The sequence below is a fragment of the Orbicella faveolata genome, unplaced genomic scaffold (assembly GCF_042242905.1).
Source record: "Orbicella faveolata isolate gen_17 unplaced genomic scaffold, um_ofav_v1 contig_14, whole genome shotgun sequence".
In the NCBI taxonomy this organism is placed as follows: Eukaryota; Metazoa; Cnidaria; class Anthozoa; order Scleractinia; family Merulinidae; genus Orbicella; species Orbicella faveolata.
Genome location: NW_028301541.1, coordinates 8790001 through 8816276, shown reverse-complemented (window position 1 = coordinate 8816276; position 26276 = coordinate 8790001). Strand labels below are relative to the sequence as shown.

The window sequence follows — 26276 nt, the reverse complement described above, 5'->3', positions numbered from 1 at the left end:
CAATCTCAACATGCGTAATCGTGTTATCCCTTCTAATGTATGGTTAACAATCATTGTAACAGTTTCAGTCTTTTTTAAGTTTATTTTTCCTGAAAAGCACCACTTGCGAGGTTCAATAAAGTGTGTATGTATGTAGAAATAAAAGGAGAGTAGATGAGGATATCTACCGGAAACAAAATGAATACTGTCAGAGCTGCCACGAACCTGATGATACAAATCAAATGAGTACTCACCTCTACTTTTAATTCCCTTTTCCACTGCGAAAGAAAACCTTTCAAGGCCTGTAACACCACGTCACATCGCAATAGGGACTCTGCCTGCAATCAAGTGACAGAAGAATCACCAAAGTATTGTTTACGTTTTCTTTCCAATGCATTTAATTAACACCAAGATACTGAACTGTAAAACGGAGAACTTTCTGATTAGAAAGAAGTCCAAAATCCTTATTTTTATTTTGTTACTTCAGAGATTCAAAGAAAAAAAAAATGTTCCGTTCAGCGCCCACTCATCAGAATTAATTTTCTGAAAGAGGTTATTATTTTTCTATTCCACTACGTAATGTTGTATTTTTGAGCAATTTTATGTAATGTATGGCAACGTTTACCAAGCCTAACATCTCATTGAATATCAGCCAGTTAATTTGACGAGTTTACATTTCTCAGTGGCCAATTGCGATTTATAAATATCACTAACTGCTGTGTTCAAGTAATGATATAGTTTATCTTAAATATACAATAGTTATCGTTGATTCTTTTAGTTCAAAAAGTTATTGTGATATGTTACGATTTTTATCGACCAAATTTAATGTAGATGCACATGTGAGGTAAAAACCAATTACTTACCGTTCGATGAGAAATCTAAATCAGAATGAAATTCAAATTTCTAGCCTCTAGCAGCTAAAACAGCGTCTCCTTCAAAATAACATTGACGTACAAATTATCAGACTTTCGAACCATGGGATACGCTTTCGGTTTCGACGGGCTGTGGAGTCTTTTTTTATATCTGCTGAACATGTATCGAATTAATTAAAAAAGTAGAGCGAGAAGCTAGTTAACATTTGAAGACCACAGTAGCTATTCTGGCATTTGTGATTCTCTTTAGTCAGTATCCAGTCCCATCACTTATTTTGTGGCTTTTGGCACAGTCTTCTTTTGGCTTTTAATAGCATCTCTCACTGCCACACGATAGGCAGGTTTCATTTTCCCCTCGCATTTCAGTTTTCTGATTCGCAATTTAAGTTACAATTACGCAGTTTAGGTACATGTTTGTTTCCTTGATACAGTCAACTCTCGCTATAGCGGACGCGCTCGGGGACTTTGTTTAGTATCCGTAATAGCGAGAGTCCCTAAAAGCGGGATGTGAGATAAAAAGTGCCCTTAACATGCAGAAAATAACATAGACAATGTCTGTGAAGCAAGGACTATAGTGCAGCCGATAAAAAAAGAATTGATATGAAGATAAACATTCCAGAAGTCTTTTGAAGTGGTTTTTGACAATTGATGAACCGCAGACTGTAATTTTATATAATTATGTTATATGAGAAGTAGGTGATGTTCGCTTCATCGAGAGTCAAAACAATAAAATTGTCATTTTGGTACCTGACGAAAGTGTCCGTAATTCCGTAATGGCGAGAGGCCGTAATTTACGGGAGTCATTTCCAGTCAAGCCTCTATAGCTTTTGCCGGGGATCTGGATTTTGTCAGCAATAGCGAGGTGTCCGCAAGGCGAGAGTTCACTGTATATACTGTACATACATGCATGACTCAATGTGTAAGATTTTAATAACTTTCTTTCGTCTGTGTTGCTGACGGGTAAGGAATTGTGCAATGAGATGACTGAAACGACACGGGAGTTCCACTCAGTATTAACGGCACCTTTCCTTCAAACAAATCATTCCATTAAAAATCTGTTTTCCAGGGGGAGGTTCTTCGGAGAGGGTGATCTAATCTTCTCCCAAGATCACTATGTTTGACGCTGGCCTTGGAAGATCCTGGGCTTAAGATTATGGGTGACCTACCCTAACCCGTTAAAATATTTTCTACGGGGATTAATGGCTGGCTGAGTTTGATTTTTTACCTGAGCTATTGACAGGTGACCAGCTCTGTGAATTAGCCTTGCTACTTTCCTCCCCCCCCCCCCCCCCTCTACCACTCCTCACTCAGCCTTTGCAACCAATCCTAAAGGCGCGAGTTACGCCCTGTGACCACACCCAACCACCTAGATCATCAGACAACTTTTTTTTATCTGATAACGACGGGAGAACCAAACACACATGCAAGGCCGCACTTACTGCACAATCCGGAGCTTAAGCAACTGAGACGCCAAGGAGAGTGCAGGGTAAGAAGTATGGGTTATTGACCAAGTGTGAGGTCAAGATGGCTGGATATTGGCCAAGTTCTCTTTTTGCGTGTTTATGAACCGAAACGGAGTCGAGGTCCATAAACTGGAAAAAAAAAAAAAAAAAAAAAGACCGAGGCCAATATCAAGCCATCTTGACCGAACAAGCTTGGTTAATAAAGGATTTATTATATGGCTCTCGGGAAAATTTTTCTTGCGGGACTCGGCGGGTAGTCCCGAGCGGACAAGATGGCTCCATCTTGCCCGCTCGGGTAGCCAATCACAGCGCAGGATTTGATTCATCTTGCCCGCTCACGGAGGTAGCCATATAATAAATGTATTTACATTTTACTTTGTTGTTAAGAATCTCTCAATATCTAAGACTATTCAGTGCGTCTATCAGTTTTAACAACTAGCTCCAGCTGACAATGCAAAGAAAGCATTTAATTCTAAATAGAAATTGAAAGAAAAAGGCCCTCGTGATTCACTTTCTACAAACAACCCTGAATTTGGCTTGAATTTCCCTTTGTTCTTTTATTAAGTATAGTTAATAATTTTACCAAGTTCTATGTTGTTATTACGTGCACAGCCTTTGTTTCTTTCATTACTGGGTTGCTGTAGTTGTTTGCTGAACGGCTCCTTAATATTATAACAATCTGTATACTTCTTCTTCTTCTTCTTCTTCTTCTTCTTCTGCTTCTGAAAACTGAAATATTTCCAAGCTGACTCAGATGTGTCACGTTATTCTCAGAAGTTGTTTGCAATTTCATAAGAGTTGGTCAGTCTAGTTTACCTTATTATTTTGGAATTGGCGATGGGGTTTCACAGTTATCCTCTTTTCACCGTGAGCGCTGTTAGCAATATTCATGGCGATGACAATTAAGCCTGTGAGTTATCATGTGATATAGGTGATAAATAGGTTATCATGTGATATAGGTGATAAATACCTTCTTAAATAAGGGATTCCCCTGAATTGGTTAACTGAGCAACTTACGTTTCGTTTTTGGTGATTAGCTGATAAACAAGAACGGAGGGATTCCCCTGTTTTAATTTAATGAGGAAGTCACGTTTCGTTTTTGGTGATTAGGTGATAAACAAGAACAAAGGGATTTCCCCGAATGAGTTTACGTCATCACGTGTTCGTATGACTTTCCTATGTTCTGTTTTGACCGATTACAATGAGAGGGGGCTGAATAGGGTTGCTGGAACTGTCGGTTCTCAGTTAAATTTTCGGCGATTTCTCAGCTATCAGCCGTGAACTTTCCGAGAATCTCAATGTTTCCCGAGACGAAGTTGAGGGGAACACGAAGATTCTCGGGAAACAAAATTCACTGCTCCCCTCGGGACCAGTCATTAAGTGTTAATTAACAACTTCAAGATATCCATAATCTCACGACCGTTTTAAGTACCGCCGACGCTACAGTTACTTATTTACTTTTTTCAAGAACCTAACATAATTGAAAAGTAGTCTACAGAATTGGACTCAAGCTGAGATTTATATTGCTCACAGTTTAATTTATTCCTCTGGACTTTGAATTCAAAAAAAAAAAAAAGAAAAAAAAAAAAGAAAAAAAAAAAAAAAGGCCCGTCCTGTGCGTTATGAGATTGGTACTTGTTGAAAATTTCCGGACTACTAGAGAAACATTTCAATTTATTTTGAACGAGATAGAAAATAAAATAACGAGGCGAGAGACCATACATAATACGCCGAGCTGCTAATGCTAAGCGTGTGGCCTTGTTGGGCCAGCTCATTCCACCCTTTTTACTGGTGTTTTTTTGCCGAACAGGAACGTGTTTGCATCTCTTCTCCTGCCTTTTTTGTGAGAGTTAAGCATGCGCCAGGGATAGATTTATGACAAAAAGACCTGGAACCTCACGGGAGAGCATTTAAACGAACGTAAATCTCTGCACGGCGCATCGATTACCCGTGCCTCCAAGAGGTAGACTCTGCACCCCAACAATTTTAGGCACTGGTGCCACATTTCATTTGGAACCGTTACGTTCACACGAGGAGAATTTGGAGTGCCGTGCCCGAAAATGGGCAACATGTTGCCAATTATGTGCCGTGCCGTGTTGTTTTAGCGCATGTAAATGGGGCTTATATCTTATCTCCGTACTTGTGTATGAAAGAAAATTAGTTTCGATGTAGTATAGGTTGATGAAAACTGAGTGAACACACATCCTGTTAATTGTGTTTGTGTATAAGATCAGAATTCAAACTTGCATGTGCTTACGAGGTTCCAGGAGTAGGAGAGAAAATAGTATAAACTTTACCTCTAACTCATTCATCAAGAAAGAATATTTCCAAAGACATTATCAAATACAGCAACGATTAGAAAATTCTTGTTGACGTGAAAAAATGTTATAAATCCAAAATGTGTATGGTGGAGAACTTTCCTTGACCTTTTCCATGATCTTTCCGAGTTTTCCCTGACTTATGTTGAGCAGTGGTTCTCAAAACAGTCTATTATTTAAGGTATTTTCCCACATTATGACGCACTAAATGCATGCTAGTGTTAATTGTTTTACTGGAATTATCTGGTTTCCTGACTTGTCTGCTGTTTTTCAAACTTTTGATATTTTTTAGCCTGTTCATTCTCAGTAAGTTTATTGCTTTTCCACGACTTTCCATGACCCAAACTTCAATGTCAGGACTTTCCATTCCTGAAAATGAAATTATATAAAAATTCCATGACTTTCCAGGTTTTCCATAGGAACCTTGAGTTAAATTCCGAAGAAAGGGAGGAAAGTAACAATAAACTGCGCGACAGAGCAACTTAGAAATGAAAAATAACTTCCCTTGAAAACTAAACTACCAACTCGCGACGGAAAGCTGCCCAAATATTATTCAAAATAGAAAAAACGACAATGACACAGTACAAGGTGCAACTCAGTTGTAGCAATATGGCCGCCACTGGAACCCTCGCTAGTACCCAGTCCACCTGATAGACAATGATCTTCGATAGCCTGGATAATAAAAAACAATCGACTGCGCATGCTTGCAATCTTACATCCGACAAAAATTTTGAATTTTTCCCGCTATTGGCAAGAATAGGCTGCTGTCTCGCTAAGGCTCGACAGCAATTACCCTTGCAAGCGACGGGTGGGATCTTCTATCTTCTGCCCTGACTGTTTCTCGCTGAAAATAACTTTAAGCCCCTAATTCTGCGGGACTGTTGTAGCCCCTCTGCCCTCTTGTTCCAATCCAGACATTAGGTTCTTTTTCTGTCAGTTTTAAGGGTTAAAGGAGCTCAGTCACAGTATTTACGTTCTAATTCGTTCTGCTCAAACTAACGCAAATTGCTTTCCTCTTACATGCAATACATTCAAAACAACCAACACTGTTTCATGGTTGGATGCTCAGGCATTCCAACCTCATGAGAAATAACAAAATAAAACAGAGAAAGGAAAAATATTACCGCGAAAAAGCTGATTATCACCGTCAGACTTAATGCGCGTAGAAGTACCCGGCTTAGACTTGTCGGAATCCTTCCTCTTTTTGTCCGCAGCATTCTTCGCCTTCCTGAGGCGATTTTCGTCTCCGGAGTTTGAGGCAATGTCATCCGACTCATATTCTTGAACCACTAGCCAGCGGTCTGTGCTGCGGTCAGCAATCTTTATTAACTTCTACCTCTTTCGAATGATTTGTTGTGCTTCCTGAGACAAACTATGTACTTGAGTGGGGTCGTCAGCACTGGTCTTTATTCGGGAAAGGAGGCTTTCTAGTTTGGCGTTCACCTCAAACTGCTTTCTATTACCCTTGAATTTAAATTCTGAAGCGGACCTCTCTATTTTCGACTGATCTTCTATCAGCTTTCCCTGGGCTTCGAGTTATGTGTTAAGATATCCCTTGAATAAGGAAAAAACTTCGTCCACCGGCGCTGAACTTTGAAGTTGAGGATTCTCTGGTGTTTCTTTCTCTTTCCTTCTCTCAACGTTAGATTCCGAGTCGGACATTACAGCGAGTAAAACGAAGGGCAAACATGTCGGCAACTGGAGCGCGCGAGAAAGAAAGAAGCACCTCGTGCTAGTGAATATATGGTAGGCAGTGGCCAATCAAAAGGTGCCACAGAAACTCCTGGAAAGAATTGCTTACAAACCAGCGGAAAATACATTTTGTGTCAGTTATTTTGGCCTCGTGCAAAATTAACTTTAAATTTAAGAAAACCTAAGAATAATAATTTACGAAGATAGAAAAAGACTGAAGAGACAATAATAAACCATAAGGAAACAAGGATGGCTAAGGATGGAGGAGATTGACACGGATTATACAACAGACGAACTTGAAAAACTTAGGCTAAACTTTTCAAAATGCGCAAACCGTGACATAGCTCCTTTAATACATCCAGTTAAATTGCAGAGTTTTCTTTCTTCTTTTTGTTTTTCCAAGGTTATAGGCCCATCCTAAAAACCAGTCATGAATATGATCCCTTGTTGCCTCAGTAACACGAACCTGACCAATGTAAGTAAACTTTCAGAGACGATGGAGAATGTCCTCAAAGTCTTACGGTCTTTCGGCAAGCCTATGCTAAGGCCCTGTCCATACTATACACCGGAGGAATTTGATAACGGAGGTTTCACTCTGAGAACGCAGCAAATGTTTTCCGTCCACACTACGCCGGAGGAGTTTTAAAACGCAACAATCACCCGCCATTTTGGATTTACTCGGTCAGGAAAATCACGTGATTATCGTGACGCTATCGTTTTTCAAAATGCTTCGTTTTCGAATTGTTTTCCGTCCACACGAACTGATGAGAAGGCGTCGTTTTCAAATTCCTCCGGTTTGAAGAACGTTTTCGAAAAGCTCCGTTTTCGTGACGGATTAGTGTGGACGGTAGGCCTAACCGTAGAAATAAAGCTGCGTTTTCAAATTTCTCCGGTGTAGTGTGGAGTGGGCCTGAGGAGTCGGCTTCCTGTCCAATCTTTTTGCTGGTTTGATTTAATGCACAGCTCATAAATAAATTTCGTTTTTCCTCAAAATGAAAATCGATGCCTAGGGTCTTTAGGTAAGTTGTAAGACAGAAACAGAAACATTTGGACCAGGTTGTAAATGGCAACTGGGAGAAGCTTATAATAACCATCAGATGAGGGGCCATGCCTTCATCAACCCCCTCCACCCTCCCCTCCCTCATCTGATCATCCTCTCGAGTTAAAAAATATTTCACAAAGGAGTATAAGTGATGCCAATTTTGGTCAAAGGTGATAACGTCAGAAGTGAAACAAAGGCCAACGCTCGTCATGGCCGGTTACAGGCGGCACGGGAGTCAGTGGCTTATTTTACGATAACTACAGAAATTCTGGTGCGTTCATTGACTAATTTTTATTGTCATTAAGCGGACAGACACATGAATTTATAATTTATGCGATGCGTCAACGACCGAGAGTGGACAATTTGACAATTTGTTCTCGTAAAAAACAAATTGATGTCAGTTTTTAATGCGTCTGTCCTGTTATTGACAATGAATTTCGTCATAACATTGTCAAAGTAGTCTGCGAATCCACTCGGCTATTCCCTCGTGGATCCACAGCTACTTCAACAATGTTATGACGAAATTCATGATCAATAACAGGACAGACGCACGAAAAACTGAAGTCAGTTTGTTAAAAACATGGCTTCGGATAAGTAAAGTTACCGGGACTTTCGAGAAAGGGGACCCCGGTCACGTTTTACCCAAGCCGGTCATCCAGTTATATAAGGAGTCGAATCTTAGTTGGGACTTTTAACAGCTTTGTACTACTCTATAAACTCTCTAAATGCGACACAAACGACATAGCAAAAAGTATATTCATTCGAGAATCTTACACATATATTCTTATATCCAAATTTGTTTACAAGAGTTTTGCAATTATAATGAAGGAAAGGTGCTAGCTAACATTATCCTTATGTCGGACTCATGTGAACCCTCACGTTAATGTCTATTTAGCAAATAAAAATCACTTCACTCAGAAAAAAAAAAGAAACTGTCAGGAACACACATGTATAGCAGTCTTGCAGGACTTTGAGCTTGTATGTTTTATTGACAGTTCAGTGTTTGGTGTGTTCAACTGTAACCTCAAACAGCACTGTTGAGCTTGTTGCCCAGACGTTTTTAGCAGAGTAATCAGACCCTGCAAGGCTCCTGTGCTGTGTGGCTTCAGTCAACAGATGACAAGGCTTACACAGTTTCTGTATTTTGACCTTGAGGTTATACATGTATATAACAAAGCTATTTACATCACTGATCTGTTAAGTTACTTTCCCGCACCATCATCTCTGTTTCTCTTCTGATCCCCTCCTCCACCCCCTCGTCCACCGAATGAGCCTTCTCTGCGTCCCCCACCACCACCTCTTCCACTATGACCTCCTCCGCCTCCGTCTCCGCCACGACCACCACGCCCTAATGATGAAACAAATTTAAACCTATGAAAACTAGCACTTGTATAGAATCAGTACATATGAGATTTTTTTACCCATGCTATCTTCACAGAACTGCCTTCTGTTAGTAGCTTGTTAGGCTCGATTACCAACCGCTGTTCGGGAAAGGAGCCCGCGCTCCTCCCCCGAACTCACGGCTGGACTCGTGGACTAATGGGTTAAAATCTATGCATGAATCATGCGATGCCAGAATGTCAGATAACGAACAAAGTCAACAAAGAGAGGGATAAACAAAACACTCAGTCAAATTGATGTGTACGGTAGTCTTCTTGAAGGGAAGCGACACCAGTCTCTGGCGAAGCCAGACAAAATGAGCCAAAGCAAACCGAACTAGCAAAACATAAACATGGTGTCAACACCATGCACACCTTTGACATGACAGTTGCTACACCATAGTCAAACAGCTCCGCTCTACTTTAAAAAAAAAAAAAAAAAACTCTTCTATAGAACACAGCATGTAATGCCCTTCTACAACAATAATGTGAAACAAAATAGGTTGGACGGCCAAAATTAAAAAAAAGAAGTGGCGAAAACGCCACAAATTTTACGAGCCGTAGGCGTCATGTGGGCCTGCCTATGATTGTTATCAGATGACATTTCCGGCCACCTGAAGCGCGCAAGAATTAAATTATGAATTTACGTCACAGACATGCTTTGCCGCTCATGCGTCCAGCCGTCTCTTCTCGGGGAGGAACGTAGACCGGACTCGAGAAAGCGGCGGAAATCAAGCCTAGTAGCTTGTTTGTAGACTCATAACAGACAAAACCACAGGGTAACCATTCAAATGAAAGCTACTGAGCAGCACTTTCACGTGGCACTGTTTTTACATTGTACAAGATGGTTCTAACATTTGTTAACTTAAAAGTCAGTGGATGAAACCCTAGTGTGTGACTATTAAAAAGAAAGCTATTGAGTAACACTTTCATGTGGAACTGTTTATTGTGCTGTACAAGGTGGTTCTAAGCTTTGAGTCTGTGGATGAAACCCTAGTGTGTGACCATTCAAATGAAAGCTACTGAGCAGCACTTTCACGTGGCACTGTTTATTATGCTGTACAAGGCAGTTCTACTTGTATCATTTCAGTCTGTGGATGAAACCCTTAGCAAATGTGTGACCACTGAAATGAAAGCTATTTAGCAGAACATGTAGTTTCATGTTTGCCCTTTGGCCTTCTTTGGAGGCAAAGTAAGGGTTTAAAATGCAGGTGTCCGGTAATTTGTCATACCTGGTCTTCCTGTGCCTCTGCTTCTTCCTTGTTTTACCATTTCATATTTTACCATGTCAATAACCTCAGTACATGCAAGATGCCAAAGATGTTAGCTTCGCTGAGCAGATTTTGGTTATGATGACAAGGCCAAAACCTGTAAACATTAGCGATACCCCAAAGCAAAGGATGATGATTCTATTCATTAACCTATTCATACCTCATCTGGAATCCTAAGATATTTTATGTTGCTACCCCTGACATAACATTCAGGTATCTTCCAAAACCTGTCTCCATCCTGAAAGGAGAAAACAGAGGTCATCTATTTAACAAAAGGCGATCAAAGCATGACAAAAAGAGTTTCATAAAACATTTTCAGCAAGAGGGCAACTGGTTTTCACAGGCGGGCAACATGTTTGGAATTGAACTTCTTTATAAGAAAAACTTTCCGCTAGATGGTCAGACCAGGTAGGCAAAATCATCCTCACATCTGGCCAATTTGCCCTGTGCCTGGCCCTTAATGAAACCCCTGCAAAATTGTACTTAATGTATGCAATGACATTTCAGCAAATATTTGCAATGATACAGATAATTTAAATACAGACAAGGGTAGCAACTGTAGCTGCTGCGGAAGAAACTTACTCTGGAAGTACAAATGACTTCTCTTAGATTTATGTTCATCCAGTTGTCACAGCTTACAAGATGTCCATTATATGCCTCTGCTTTCTTTAACTCTACCAGCTGTGAAAAAATAAGAAAAGTTCTGCCAAAGTCAAAATTTGTACATTCATATATCAGAAAATAAAGTCTGTAATTTATTTATTTTTTTGGATTAGTATAGGTGCCTCAGACATAGTAAAGTTTGCATATGAGCCACGTGGCCCATTAGGCCAAAGCTTATCCTGGTTTCTGTAGCATGAAGTGACTAGGAGTATTTCTATTTCCCCTGCATGGGATGCTGATCCATCCCAGGGCCACCCCACTATTAAATTCACCTGTGTGCATTTATACACCTGGGTGAAGAGAGGCACTGTGAGAGTAAAGTGCAGAACACAATGTTTCCTGCTAGGGCTCGCACCCGGACTGCTCGATGTGGAGTCAATTGCACTAACCATGAGGCCACCACACCTTCTGATGCCTGACATAATGTCATTGAAATGTATGCCCAAGGGAAACACAGACATAAAATGAATGTCACTCCATTGTATTGTACAAGTATATGTACTGATCCACAGCTTTTAAGATCATTTATAGTCCATATCTTGTTTTACAAGTTTTTCAGCACAATCACTCAGAATCCCTGCATGCTCTTCACAATTGAAAGGGTGCACGGAAAATGACTTTAAGTGACATCCTATAGACTGCAAAATTCTCCTAGCAAATTGCTTTCCACTTCCTTGTACGGAAAAGGAGAATTTGACATGAGATCAAGAGTCACTTCGGGCCTTTTTCCATGCACCCCTTCAATTACATCAAACATTTGCAGAACAGATTTTAATCCTCAAATTCCTAATAACACTTGTCAACGAGTTGTTCTTCATAACGCAAGCCAAAAGCCACATGTACCTGTAGTAAGTCTTATTTGTTCACTAACTGCTAGTTGTGAGTACATTTGGTGGAGAGTAAAATTCTCAGAACTGGCATTAAAGGGAGTTTATATGACTAGTAAGGAGAATTAATATTTCGAGCTTAACAAAGACAGGGTTTAACGGTCACATACATAAAGACCTGTTTTAAAACCTGTTTAAACTCATCACAAATAGATGAGCTTGGGAACTGGTGCCTTAAAAGTTAGTGGGGTGCCAAAGCCATAAGCCGCTAGGAGGTATCCATGGCAACCCTGGAAAGCAGGAACCACCCAATGAGCATCTGCTAACCGGCACCGTCACACTGAAAGAAATTCAGTGGAAACTACTTACCTAGAAAATACTTACCCTGACCAAGAACAAAACGGGAGGGAGGAGAGGGTGCAAGAATCCGCAATGATTCGCGAGCAAAGCAGTGCAACTGATCCGCAACAATCAGCAGAATACACTACAACAATTATGCAATGAACCATAAACCCCTGCAAAACCCCTGAAGGCTGCCCCACAGGTCACGTACTCTCAAACGCGGAAACCGCTGGCTGCATAAGCTCATATTTAACTTGCCTAAATGATATTAGCTGGATGGGCACGCTAGCTGGCTGCATTAGCTCGAGTTTAACCTTGCCTAAATGATATTTAGCCACATTTAAAACGCATCCTTGTTATAATAAAAAGCAAAACAAAAACGCCTGGACTGACTGAATTCAGTGGGCGTTTTTCAGAATCATGGGGTTTGAGGGTATTAGCATTCCCTTGCTCATCCCACCACCCTCTGCTTCATCAATTTTTCCATGATCTAGCTTACAAACACTTGCTATGTGGGCTATGTTTAGTTTATGCAGGTCAATACTTATAAAGAAACTAGAGCTTTTTTGACAATTCAAAAGATCAACAGCTTTAATTACTTGTTGTTACAAGGAGAAGAAGCACCACTTTTAGTTCACAAATCCTTGGGGGGAAAAAACCCCAAAGAACTCTTTTTGTCCAATCAAAAAAAACAAAACCAAAAACAAAAGAACAGAGCATGGATGCTCCCATATAATCTTGACATCAACAACTATCATTGAACTTAGCAGCAATCCTGTCAAAAACTGCAATCTGCTGGATAATTCTCAAGGCTGAATTTCATCCTATTATGGGACATGTACACCCATGTACACTGTGTACCTGTTCCGCAAGGTGACTAAAATAATAGTGATACACTAGACCATGACATATAAAGAAAAACATTGACTGACCTGCCGTGTTTGAGGTATTTTCCTCCACTGATATTTTTTTCATTGTTTCTTGTTTGCCCTGATAAGAGATACATGTTAGTACGAGTGTTTTTTTTTTCTTTATTATTTGCAGTAACACAAGGGAATACAGTGCTTACAATACAATATTAGGAACAGTACACTAGTTAGACTAATTACAACAACAGCTCTATTTACATTATATTGTTCTAATTATTTACACTATTTAAATTACAAAATCTACACAACTTACAGCACACTACTAACAAATACAGAGATGACAAGGGGTAAAGAAAAGAGAAGAAAAATAGATAATTATCATTTTTAACAGCTTGAGGCTGTTCTATAGACTGAAACATAAAAAACAGACCAAAGGCATGTCGTACATTATAGGTAAATGGGTTATGCACCTGACAGGAGACTAGAAATAGCCTAATGGGTAGGAGATAAATACAGATAGGTATAGAAAATATAATGTAAAATATGAGTTAAATCCTCATATATCCTGTGAAAGGTTTCCATTTCTTTGTGTCTCCACATTTTGTTTCTCTTTCATATTGTGATTTTAGTGTGCATATGAAATGCATAAGATTTGGCTGATCATCTTTTGTTTTAGCAAGCCATTATGGCATATGTGATATTGTGCTAAGAGAAAGCAGTACTGGTAATTGATAAGAAGCACAAATTGAGAGATATCTGGCCTCAGACCCAAAGCAGTAATATTTGTCAAAGCATAATCTCTAGGAAGTAAATTTAAGTTTTTCAGCCATTCAGTAAGTTTATTCCAAAAGTGAGATGTTTGGTGGCATGACCAAAAAAGATGAATTATTGACTCAGAGGAGGTGTGACAAAAAATGCAATTTTCATCGCCCTGTAGACCTATTCTAAATATTAAGAAGTTATTGGTTGGTACACATCTATGTAAGAATTTCAACTGAAACTCCATCAGCTTAGTGCTCTTTGTGCATTTTTTAGCTAAAAGATAGATGTAGGCAGCAGTCCAATTAATTTTATGTTGTCATTTATTGGTAGGCCACAATCCTCCAGCCACTTTTGACTTGACTCTGGGGTTAAACTCTTGCTACTAATCGGTTTTTTATATATTAAATAATGTAGTTGCTTTTTTGACTTGTAAAATTCTTGTTGTAAGTGGCTCATTTTCGTGGTCGGTGTTCTGTAAATCTTGAAAATTAGAATCAGTCTGACGAGACTTAGTCACTTTACAGCCGATATTAATCTGCAGAAGCTGAGAGGGCGAGGGTCTACTTCATACTTACAGCAGAAATCATTTAACGAGAAAGTTGTTGTCCGCTCCTAAAAGATGGTTCACCCGAGTTATTCCCTTAGTGAACCAAATTTTTTAAAAAAACTGTCTTGTTGGCTATCTATATTGGGTAGTTATGCCAAAGTTGTTGATCCAGAAAGCGCTCTTTCAATGTTATTTCATGTTCAAAGTTAACTTCTGCCCAGATTTCTAATAGTTCTTTTAAAAAGGCATCCAAACTTGTTATTGTTGATAAGGTGACTCTAATGTTGAGGTTGTAGGAAAAAGCGTTTTGACAGCCATATTTTTTGGGGATTATATCAAAAAAGATTTTCCATTTTTTCTTGTTGTTGGTATCTGTTAAATATTTTTATACAAGTTGAGTTTCTCACAATTTCTTACTGCTAGTAAGTATACTTACATATAAGCGTTGTAAATTTAACTGATGGAATTAGAACTAATAAGATAACTTAATGTGTACAAGTGTAGGCCCTTGCAAACAACATTACTGATACCAGAAATACAAACGGACCTGATCTAACTGTATCTGAGTCCTCCAATGATCTTACTGTGTTGTTGTTTCCTTCTTGTTTGCCTGATAATAAATGAAACTGTTTCAGTGAGAGACTTATCAGTTGTTGTTTATGTTTGAGTGGAAGTTATTACATGCAACATTGAAAATTGATTTCAACAAATAATTTTAAAAAAAATTAATTTTTTTCAACAGAAACTTTTCTAGCAATGCATATTAAAGAGCAACTTTCTACAGTTGATATTTGCCACTAAGAACTGTATTGAAGATTTCTAGGACTTAAGAAAATAATCCAGAAATAACCATAGAAACAATGTATGAAAACGCTGCAACAGGAATACTGTAGACTGTTCACAGTCCCCCAATTTTCTGTGAGATCATAGATGTCGATTGTTGAGTTCCACAGGCCGCCATGTTGGTCTCTTGATGCGAGCGAAACTAGGGAGAGTACAAAATGCCTGTGGGTAGGGGTAGTGGAGGGCACGGCGGGCTGAAAAAATCCCCATTTTTTCCACCAGTTCACCCCCACATTATTAACCCCATCACCCCTACCTATGGGCATTTTGAACTCTCCCCAGTTTCACTCGCATCAAGAGACCAAGATGGCAGCCCATCAAACTCAACGATCAACATCTACGATCTCACGGAAAAATAGGGGACTGTGAATAGTCTATGAATACTGCAAAGTTGCTTTCTCCAGGTAATTAACCCCTTGATTTAGGTAGTTCCTTATATATACACCATTAACAACTGCATCGCTAAAATGGAGGTTGGGTGCCTGAGATATCCAGCTCCTTCCACTATTGGCAGCCAGCTCCTATATGAAGACTGCTCCCATGGCTGGCAAATCCTGGCAACCCAGCCATGAGCCCTCACACAGTAAGAGAAACAGGCACCCGTCACACTGTTGAAACAGTAGAAAGAGGGAGGGAAAGGGGAGGGAGGGGAACTGCCTGCAGGATGAGCTGCCACACAACAAAAAGCGTCAGACATGCCTCCTGTATGTATGCCACACTACGATCCACAAGCACATGGAATTCCGACGCATGTGCATATGTATTGAAATCACTGACTACCAAGGGAACACAAGCGCTCTTTGTTGTTAACTCCACTAAATTGCATTTAACTGCATTTAACAACTGCATTGCTAAAATGGAGGTTGGGTGCCTGAGACATCCAGGAGCTTCCACTATTGGCAGCCAGCTGCTAGATGAAGACTGCTTCCATGGCTGGCAAATCCTGGCAACCCGACCATGAGCCCCCATGGCATGCCGAAGGACCTCCAAGAAAAGCAACAGCCAGCTCAGAGAGAATGGGGCTCATGGTGGAGGCAAAGCCAGAGCCCCACGAAACAACACCCAAGTCCGGAGGCACCCAGCTACTGAACGCAATTAGTTAAGGTAAGTATCATACCTGTTAGGACATTCTACCAGCTACACTGTATAGAAAGGATGGTGCCCACGGGTTTGCGCACGCACAAAATATAAGTTTCACTCCACCAGCGTCCCATGGACTTAATGAGGTAGTCAAGAACGCCTCTCTGGGCGGGCAGAGTTGTAGTGCTGATTCTAAAGCTGTGACCTGAGAACTTCTCAGGAATGCCAGCTGCCTGTAAGGTGGATTGCAGAAACAAAGATAGAAGAGCCCTCAAAAGAGGCCCAATACCTAGTCCATGAAGAGGACAGTAGCTTGTCAACACAGAGACAGGACAGAGCTCTAGGTGCAGAGCCACAGCCAAGGAAAATGAAACAGACATGCTGAAAAGGATCAGTCTTAGCACACTTAATGAACACTCTAAAGCTTCGAGAAATTGACTTGAAGATCGGCTGGAGTCAAGTCTACAGAGGGGTCAAAAGAACTATTCTTTGTGAATTGCCCAGCTCAAAGGAACCTGAAGAAGCCAAGGCAACAGGTCGCCCACAGCATGACATTGTCCGGGTTAGATAAATCCAAGGACTGGACAGGTGTAAAACACACATAAGGACAGCAGTCACAGGCTGGTGTTGAGGGAGTTTTGAAACCTGAAGTCATTTAATCCCTCTTTAAACTCATCACAAATAGATGAGCTTGGGAACTGGTGCCTGAAAGGTTAGCGGGGAGCAGAAGCCGTACGCAGAAGGGGTGGTATCCACGGCAGCCCTGGAAGCGGGAGCCACCCCCAAAAGCAGCCTCTAACTGGCACCGTCACACTGAATGAATCAGTGGAAACAACTTACCTGACCCATACTTACCTAGAGACCAGCAACCAAGAGGGAGGGAAGGGAAGGGGCAAGAATCCGCAAAGATTCGCCAAAATACAAAGCAAATGATCCGCAACGATCAGCTGGCAGCACAGTACATGCAATGTAATGTGACACAACAGCCCTGCAAATCTCCAAAGGGTCGCCCCGCAAGTCGTGTACTGTAAAATGGGAAATTGCTGACTGCATTGGTTTGAGTCTAACTTTGCCTAAATCATATTTAGCCACATTAAAAGACGCTTGGAGAGTGGGTCTGGATAGCCATAGTCAATGTGTAAGGAGCAAACTGCCAATAACTAAACCTTAAAGGAAGAATGATGAAGGCGATCTGCTGAGTGGGTACAGAAGTGCATCAAAGTTTGTTCACTGGCAGGTGGGAGAGAGTGACCAAGATCAGAGGGAATATCCTAACTGCAGAATTCTAGGAACTGGCATTGAGCTAAGCCACAAACTTGACGAGTTGAAGAGGAAAGGCCATTAGCCAAGTAGAATTGGCACGTTCCAGTCAGTTCATGAGAAACTGGGCCAGCAGCGACAGCGGTATTGGTGTAGCCATGTGAGCGGCATGTGGAGTTAGATGATGGAAACGCTGGAAGTCAAAACGAGATAAGGCATCAGCAATAGAATTGTCCCACCCAGGTGTATAAGATGTAGTAAAGGCAAAAGTATTACGGGCTGCTGCGAGGGATAAGTAGCGAAGAAGTACCATCATGTTTGGATCCTTTGAGGTGCCTGATTGTAGAACGCTGACTACCGCCATATTATCCAAACAGAACTCCACCCGTTTTGTGGCCCATCTGTGGCCATAGCGTAGCTGCCACAACTTCAGGGAAAAGTTCCTCGTAGGCTATTGACAAAGGTTGTTGAGCGATGGACCATTCAAACCATTCATGGTCAGAAATTGCAGCGTAGTCAAGAGCTCCAGCTGCACCAGAAGACACTGAGAAATCAGGTAAAGGTGCCCATGTGGGGGAGAGCAGAAAACTAAGTCTGTCGCAAGAGATGAAAAGTTCACATCACCAAGAAAGGTCTACAGTAAGTGGAAGTCTTGGTTAAGCCCAATGGGATGGTTGTCTCACCGGAATGCCAACAGTAAATTAATCATACGCCATATAAAAGTATGTCCCTGAGGAATAACTTTGCACACGTGATGGAGGGTGCCAATGAGAGATTCCAACTCCTTCCTTGTACAATGCCGTTTGGCAGACCAAGATTCTAGTAGGGCAGCAATGCACTAAAACTTGTCATGTGGAAGATGAACCTGGAGGGTGCAGGAATCCAACTCAATACCAAGCACAGTTAAGCAGGTAGAGGGTCCCTCCGGTTTATCCGGGTGAAGAGGAATATGCCAGTCCTTAAGGAGCCAGAGGCATGTATCAAGGTTGTTCTGCCAGGCAGGAGAGTTGGGAGGACCCAATGTATAGAAGTCGTCAAGATAGTGCAGAAGGAAATTCAAGATATAATTGTGTCTGAGAATCCACTCTAGCAAATCTGCAACAGACAAAAAAATGAAGGGTGCTGAATGTAGCCCAAAGGGAAGAGCCATATCGATGAAGTAAATACCCTGCCATTTCATGCCAAGCAAATAGCGGTTCTCTGGATGGACTGGAATGTTTTGATAAGCACTTTCAACATCAAATTTGGCCAGAAGTGTACCTCGGCTGAGGGACATGATCCCACTAATAACGTCATCCACCATCATGTACTGTATGGAAAAAGGTTCTTTTAAAATGCCATCATTGATGCTATGACCCAATGGACCAGATAGATCTAAAATAAGCCATCACTTTCCAGGTTGGTGCTTCTTAGGGATCACCCCAAAGCAACTAATGTGGAGGTTTGGAATTGGTGAGATAAGGAAGGGGCCTGCTACATGACCTTTCTCAAGCTCTGAAAGTAGGTACTGATCGATCCCTGATGGCTGAAGAGATGCTGATAGGATATTATGGACTGCAGAAGAGCCATATCAATGAAGTAAATACCCTGCCATTTCATGCCAAGGTCCAGTCCACCAAGGGGTCAAAACCATGACAAAAACCACTCCAAAGACCTGTAATCGCATAATCCACTTTCACTTGATCGGCGTGAAAACGAAGTTCACATCAAAGTTTTTGAGCATCAATGGGGGTAGCCCTAGAAGGAAGGACCAAATCTTGCAGGTACTGGCAACCAAGCACGTACTGGAAAGGGGGACTCCCTGGGGCTGGCTGCTTGTTGGTGCAGCTTGTGCAGAAGACACAACAACCTTAACAGGAACAGGAAACAAATTATGTGAAGTTTAAAATGAATGACATAACTGTACACTATTGTTCACTGAAGAGGTGTGCATCCTGGTCACAGTCTCAACGCCACTGGCATTTGCTCCCTGGAGGGGTAGAGGATCATGTAACGTTAAGGCCAGTAAGGGGCAGTTAACACTGGCATGCTCTCCTCCACACTTCTCACAGCGGTGACAGTAACTACATCGACCATAGGGCCAGGCATAGGTGCCATTATGCCAGGATCTGCTGAAAATAGACGAAGGAGGAACTGATCTAAAAGGCAAGGATGAAGGGGTAGGTAGCTGGTACTGTTGTTGAGGTAAGCGGGTATGAAAGTTGTACATACGGGACCAGTCAGCCAGACTTGACGCAGCTGCGTCTTTCGGAAAGGCTGTGTCATACTGGAGCCATGCCTTGCCGGAGAACTGGCAAGCAGTCTGCAAAATCAGGAGCTTGTACTGGGTCATGTCACCATCTAGATGGGTTGGTGCAACAAAAGATCCACATATACACCGTAGCTAAAGGCTTCCACCCAGGTTACAATATCTGTAACCTCTCGTACCCTCTTCTTGAAAGACACAAGCAGTTTCCCATCCAGGTACATTTGGGGCTCGGAATCCTAGGCCTTGACATTTTCGGGTAGCAGGTCTGTAGATCAATGAATTGCCCAGCCTTTATGTTTGTAACCAGCTTCTCCGGGATGGGTGAATATCCCGGGTTGACGACAAAAGGCTTGTGCAGCAAAGAAGTGACTGAGTGAGCCAAGGTGGGTGTGGAAAACGCTGGAGAGAAGAACTGGCTGGTGGCGGGTAGCGCCCCGCTCGAGGCACCATGGGAGCCAAACAACCATGGATGTGAAAGAGACGAATTACCTAACATACAGTAGATGGAAACGAACAAAGGTACAATGATGTTACCTGCAGAGAGCCAGGCCCTGCAGCTAGTCACCCAGTGCAAGAGAGAAAGCTTGAGAAAGATCCTGAGTGGTCAGTACAAAGGACGGAGACATGGTTATCGGAGCCAAAGAAACCCCAGAACTTGCCACTGAAGAACCCACGGAGGAAGTCGCCGAAGAATCCAACATGGCGGTGGCACTGTTGTTCTAAAGTTGACTACCCTGAAAACTGATTCATTAAGACAAGAAGAAAAACAAGCTAAAGAAGCTATGCAAACACACAAAGAACCTGTAATGTTGATTTTCCTAGGGGAACTGCCAGGGCAATGAGCTGCCACACCACAAAAAAACGCTGGAAATTGCCTCCTGTACGTACACCACGCTACAATACATGAGCACGTGAAATTCCAACATATGCACAAATGTGTTGACACCGCTGACTACCAGGGGAACGCAAGCGTTCTTTGTTGTTAACTCCGTTAAATTGCATTTAACTGCACAAAATTACCTTTAATACTTGCAGCTGTATCTGACGTCAACCATTATTCTTTCAGTGCTTCAATAACATCACATCCATGTGCTTCATGTTTTGCCTGATAAGTAATACAAACACTTTGATAAGTGATTTACTGTCTACTTTTTCAATTACAATAGTAACCTCATGCCCACAAAATTATGTTCAAACAATCACTCAAGAAAATATATTATTACTAGTAAACAGATCAAATGTAACCAGTAAGGGATTGTCCATATTATTGTTAGAAGAGGAGGGGAGAGAAATTTCAAAACAGGAAAAAACAGGAATAAAAAAATTTCCCGAAGGACTGGAAGGAGGAACAATAATATTGTTTATTATATGGCTGTGTCTCACAAGGACTGGGAACTACCGAATTCACGAATTTGATTGGCTGAAATCAATATTGACCACGGTCTAGATTTTCTCATCTAGACCGGCATCTAGACTGGTTTCATTTTGCATTGACAAAGTAGCAAACTAATTCTAAAATACAAAAACGTTCACCATTTTCTTTTATTTTGTTCTCAATCATTTATGGAAGTGCCAAAAAGCCTGATGACAAAAAAAAAAAAAAAAAGTAAAGAGGATGAGCAAATTTCGGCAGGTTTAACTTAAGCTCATCGCCGTTCGCAAGCAAAATGTCAGCAAACCAGTTACATTAAAAGAATTAAAGTTTTCTTTTTTGCCATATAATAAACATCTTATTAACTGAGCTAAGTCGGTCTGTATGGGAGAATCTTGACCTTGGTTGTGTGTACAGACCTCACTGCCTTAGGTCTGTACTCACGACCTCGGTCAAGATTCTCCCATACAGACCTCCAGCTCGGTTAATAAGAGCTAAGTACAAATGTCATGTAACACCACTCTCTGCATCAATAATCTACATATACTGGTCCATCCATAACTGCATATTAAACGAAGATCTCTTTATGCACCCATACACTGTCACTGGAAACTCCCACCCCCCAATCCTGGGGAAACATAGGTCATGGCTGGGGCTTTGTGAGGCTTTATATCGCTACCTTGCCCAAGGGGGTGGAGGTTTAATTCATTTCTCACTTTGCCTTTGCAGAGACGTGGAGGATTAGTACATTTTAGACTTTGCTTCGCCTGATGGGGGTGGGGGATTAGTACATTTTAGCCTTTGCTTTGCCTGATGGGGTGGGGGATTAGTACATTTTAGCCTTTGCTTTGCCCAATGGGGTGGGGGATAAGTACATTTTAGCCTTTGCTTTGCACGATGGGGTGGGGGATTAGTACATTTTTGCCTTTGCTTTACCCAGTGGGGTTGGGGAGAAGTACATTTTAGCCTTTGCTTTGCCCAATGGGGTGGGGGATTAGTACATTTTAGCCTTTGCTTTGCCCAATGGGGTGGGGGATTAGTACATTTTAGCCTTTGCTTTGTTCTATGGGGTGGGGGATTAGAACATTTTGGTCTGTTGCATTGCCTGAGCATGGGTGAGTAGCAGAAAGGACACTTTAACAACTTGATATGAAAGGGATCTGGAATGAGAACCTGGTAACAAGTGCTCCACCACATTGGAAATATGCAGCTGCAGGAGTTTCACTAAAGGCTGGACCCTGCGCAAATTGACCGGCAGCGTATGGGGCGCCGTTTGTAAATTTATTATTTAGACCGAATTTATGCCATTTTCTCCTTATTTATAAATAATTGGAAATGCCACAAAATTTGTATATAAATAAGACACAAGAACTTCTCCATTGGTATGTAAATAATTATTTTAGGTATGTCCTTAATTTCAAGACATTGTATGGCAATGAGAGGCTGCTAAAGATATCCTTGTTTTAATGAAACTACGGGTAATTTGTCCAGAGAATGTCACAGTACAGTTTTGCAAATTTACAGCAAGTGTGTGGAAACTGTGAGCTTTTCATTTCTGACATCTGTGAGAGATGTCTTCCTCTTTTTCCTAAAGTCATAAAGGATCAAGTCAAAAATTGTTCAACAGTGGGCTGTGATGGGTATGTGTGTGAATCTACAATTATATTAAATATATACATGCATATATATACTTTTGGTTTTATTGAAATTGTAAATAATATATATACATTTATGCTGACAGGAACTTTTTGCCTAATCTATTTATCAGATCTGAGAGCATCCATTTTTCTATCAGTTAAACTCTGGGTGTTTGATTTAAGGGTCCATACGGGCACATATACACTAACAAATCAGGTTGGATCTAAAAAGCAATGTTATGAGTGCTATAGTTTTATGTTGAGTTGTCAGACTTAAACTGGAATTAATGTAGTAACATTTGTTTGGAAATAATTACCTTGGAGCTTGACAACAATAAAAAGGTATGGAACTCCAGGGAAATGATCCTGTTGATTTTTACTAATTCACAGAAACTGATTCATGCACTGAGTTCATCTTTAATTTTGACATTTTGGGAAATTTATAGAAATTTCAAACACAATATTTCATGTGTTTTAGCTGTTCCCAAAAATTCCCAGTCATACTTTTCACTATTCCCAAATATTCCCAGAAATTCCAAGGTCTTGGATTTAGCATAATTTGCATGGCTTGGAATAACTTGGAATTCCTAGGAATTCCCAATAATTCCCAGTCATACTTCCACTATTCCCAAATATTCCCAGAAATTCCAAGGTCTTGGATAAAGCATAATTTGCATGTCTTGGAATAACTTGGAATTCCTAAGAATTCCTAGGAATTCCTAGGAATTCCCAGACTACTGGGAATTTATTTCGCAGGGGCGTGCCTGGCCCTTAATCAAACCCCTGCAAAATTGCACTTAATGCAATGACATTTCAGCGAATATTTGCAAGGATACACATAATTTAAATACAGACAAGGGTAGCAACTGTAGCTGCTGCGGAAGAAACTTACTCTGGAAGTACAAATGACTTCTCTTAGATTTATGTTCATCCAGTTGTCACAGCTTACAAGATGTCCATCGTATGTCTCTCCATTCTTTAGCTCTACCAGCGGTGAAAAATAAGAAAAGTTCTGCCAAAGTCAAAATTGTACATTCATATATCAGAAGATAAAGTCTGTGATTAGTATAGGTGCCTCAGACATAGTAAAGTTTGCATATGAGCCAAGTGGCCCATTAGGCCAAAGCTTATCCTGGTTTCTGTAGCATGAAGTGACTAGGACTATTTCTATTCCCCCCTGGATGGGATGCTAGTCCATCCCAGGGCTACCCCAGCATTAAATTCGCCCGTACACATTTATACACCTGGGTGAAGAGAGGCACTGTGAGAGTTAAGTGTCTTGCCCAAGAACACAACACTATGACCCCAGCCAGGGCTCGAACCAAGACCACTCAGATCAGAGTCAAGTACACTGATCATGAGGCCACCACGCCTTCTGATGCCTGACATAATGTCATTGAAATGTATGCCCAAGAGAAACACAGACACAAAATGAATGCCACTCCATTGTATTGTACAAGCATATGTACTGATCCACAGTTTTTAAGATCATTTACAGTCCATATCTTGTTTTACAAGTTTTGCAGCACAATCACTCAGAATCACTGCATGCTCTTCACAATTGAAGGGGTACAGGAAAAAGACCCTCAGTGACATCCGATAGACTGCAAAATTCTCCTAGCAAATTCCTTTTCACTTCCTTGTACAGAAAAGGAGAATTTGACATGAGATCAAGAGTCACTTAGGGCCTTTTTCCATGCACCCCTTTAATTATATCAAACATTTGCAGAACAGATTTCAATCCTCAAATTCCTAATAACACTTGTCAACGAGTCTTTCTTCATAATGCGAGCAAAAAGCCACATGTACCTGTAGCAAGTCTTATTTGTTCACTAACTGCAAGTTTTGAGCACATTTGGTGGAGAGTAAAATTCTCAGAACTAGCACGAGAGGGAGTTTATGTGACTAGTAAGGAGAATTAATATTTCGAGCTTAACAAAGAGAGGGTTTAACGGTCGCATACATAAAGACCTGTTTTAAAACCTGTTTAAAATGCATCCTCATTACAATAAATAACAAAACAAAAACGCCTGGACTGACCGAATTCAGTGGGCATTTTTCAGAATCATGGAGTTTGTGGGTATTAGCATTCCCTCCCTCACCCCACCACCCTATGCTTCATCAATTTTTCCATGGTCTGGCTTAGAAACACTTGCTATGCAGGCTATGTTTAGTTTATGAAGGTCAATACTTATAAAGAAACTAGAACTTTTTTGACAATTGACAAGATCAACAGCTTTAATTACTTGTTGTTACAAGGAGAAGAACAAATCCTTGGGGGAAAAAAACCAAAGCACTCTTTTTGTGCAATCAAAAAAAAAAAAAAGAGCATGGATGTTCACAAATAATCTTGACATCAACAACTATCATTGAACTTAGCATCAATCCTGTCAAAAACTGCAATCTGCTGGATAATTCCCAAGGTTGAATTTCATCCTATTATGGGATGTGTACACCCATGTACACTGTGTACCTGTTCCTCAAGGTGACTAAAATAATAGTGATACACTAGTCCATGACATATAAAGAAAAACATTGACTGACCTGCCGTGTTTGATGTATTTTCCTCCGCTGATATTTTTGTCATTTTTTCTTGTTTGCCCTGATAAGAGATACATGTTAGTACGAGTTTTTTTTATTTTTTTTTATTTGCAGTAACACAAGGGAATGCAATGCTTACAATACAATTATGAACAGTACACGTACACTAGTTAGACTAATTACAACACTAGCTCTATTTACATTATATTGCTGTAATTATTTACACTATTTAAATTACAACATCTACACAACTTACACTACTAACAAATACAGAGATGACAAGGGGTAAAGAAAAAAAGGAGAAAAATAGATAATTATCATTTTTAACAGCTTGAGGTTGTTTTGTAGAAACATCAAAAATAGACCAAAGGTATGTGGTACATTACAGGTAAAATGAGTTATGCACATAAGAGGAGATTAGAAATAGCCTAATGGGTAGGAGATAAATACAGATAGGCATAAAAAATATAATCTAAAATATTAATTAAATCCTTATACATCCTGTGACAGGTTTCCATTTCTTTGTGTCTCCACATTTTGTTTCTATTTCATACTGTGATTTTAGTATGCATATGAAATGCATAAGATTCGGATGATCATCTTTTGTTTTACCAAGCCATATGTGATATCGTGCTAAGAGAAAGCAGTACCAGTAATTGATAAGAAGCACAAATTGAGAGATACCTGGCCTCAGACCCAAAGCAGTAATATTTGTCAAAGCATAATCTCTAGGAAGTATAAGTAGGAAGTTTAAGTGTTTCAGCCATTCAGTAAGTTTATTCCAAAAGTGAGAGGTTTGGTGGCATGACCAAAAAAGATGAATTATTGACTCAGAGGAGGTGTGACAAAAACTGCAATTTTCATCACCCTGTAGACCTATTCTAAATAAGAAGTTATTGGTTGGCACACGTCTATGTAAGAATTTCAACTGAAACTCCATCAGCTTAGTGCTCTTTGTGCATTTTTTAGCTAAAAGATAGATGTAGGCAGCCGTCCAATTTATGTTCTCATTCATTGGTAGGTCACAATCCTCCAGCCACTTCTTTTGACTTGACTCTGGGGTTAAACTCTTGTTACTAATCAGTTTTTTTTATATATTAATGTACATGTAGTTGCTTTTTTGACTTGTAAAATTCTTGTTGTAAGTGGCTCATATTCGTGGTCGGTGTTCTGTAAATCTTCAAAATTAGAATCAGTCTGAAGAGACTTAGTCACTTTACAGCCGATATTAATCCGTAGAAGCTGAGAGGGCGAGGGTCTACTTCATAC

The 26276-nt window shown here is 40.6% G+C and overlaps 1 protein-coding gene across 4 annotated transcripts in view; it reads right to left on the bottom strand.

Moving 5' to 3' along the window:
* Positions 1–8108: 8108 nt before the first annotated feature.
* The window catches only part of LOC149113819 (U6 snRNA-associated Sm-like protein LSm4), a 26103-nt gene continuing 7935 nt past the window's right edge, over positions 8109–26276 (bottom strand). The window contains exons 4-12 of one of the 4 annotated variants that reach the window (XM_089286491.1): positions 25011–25068; positions 23359–23478; positions 20478–20562; positions 14574–14636; positions 12781–12838; positions 10599–10697; positions 10177–10254; positions 9978–10041; positions 8109–8714 (exon numbers count right to left, since the gene is read on the bottom strand). In XM_089286491.1, coding sequence (XP_089142617.1) covers positions 8569–8714; positions 9978–10041; positions 10177–10254; positions 10599–10637 — 327 coding nt within the window. In that variant the 5' untranslated portion in view covers positions 10638–10697; positions 12781–12838; positions 14574–14636; ... (1 more) ...; positions 23359–23478; positions 25011–25068 and the 3' untranslated portion in view covers positions 8109–8568. The remainder of the gene's footprint in view (positions 8715–9977; positions 10042–10176; positions 10255–10598; positions 10698–12780; positions 12839–14573; positions 14637–20477; positions 20563–23358; positions 23479–25010; positions 25069–26276) is intronic. The other 3 variants (XM_089286490.1, XM_089286493.1, XM_089286494.1) reach the window with 3 other exon arrangements.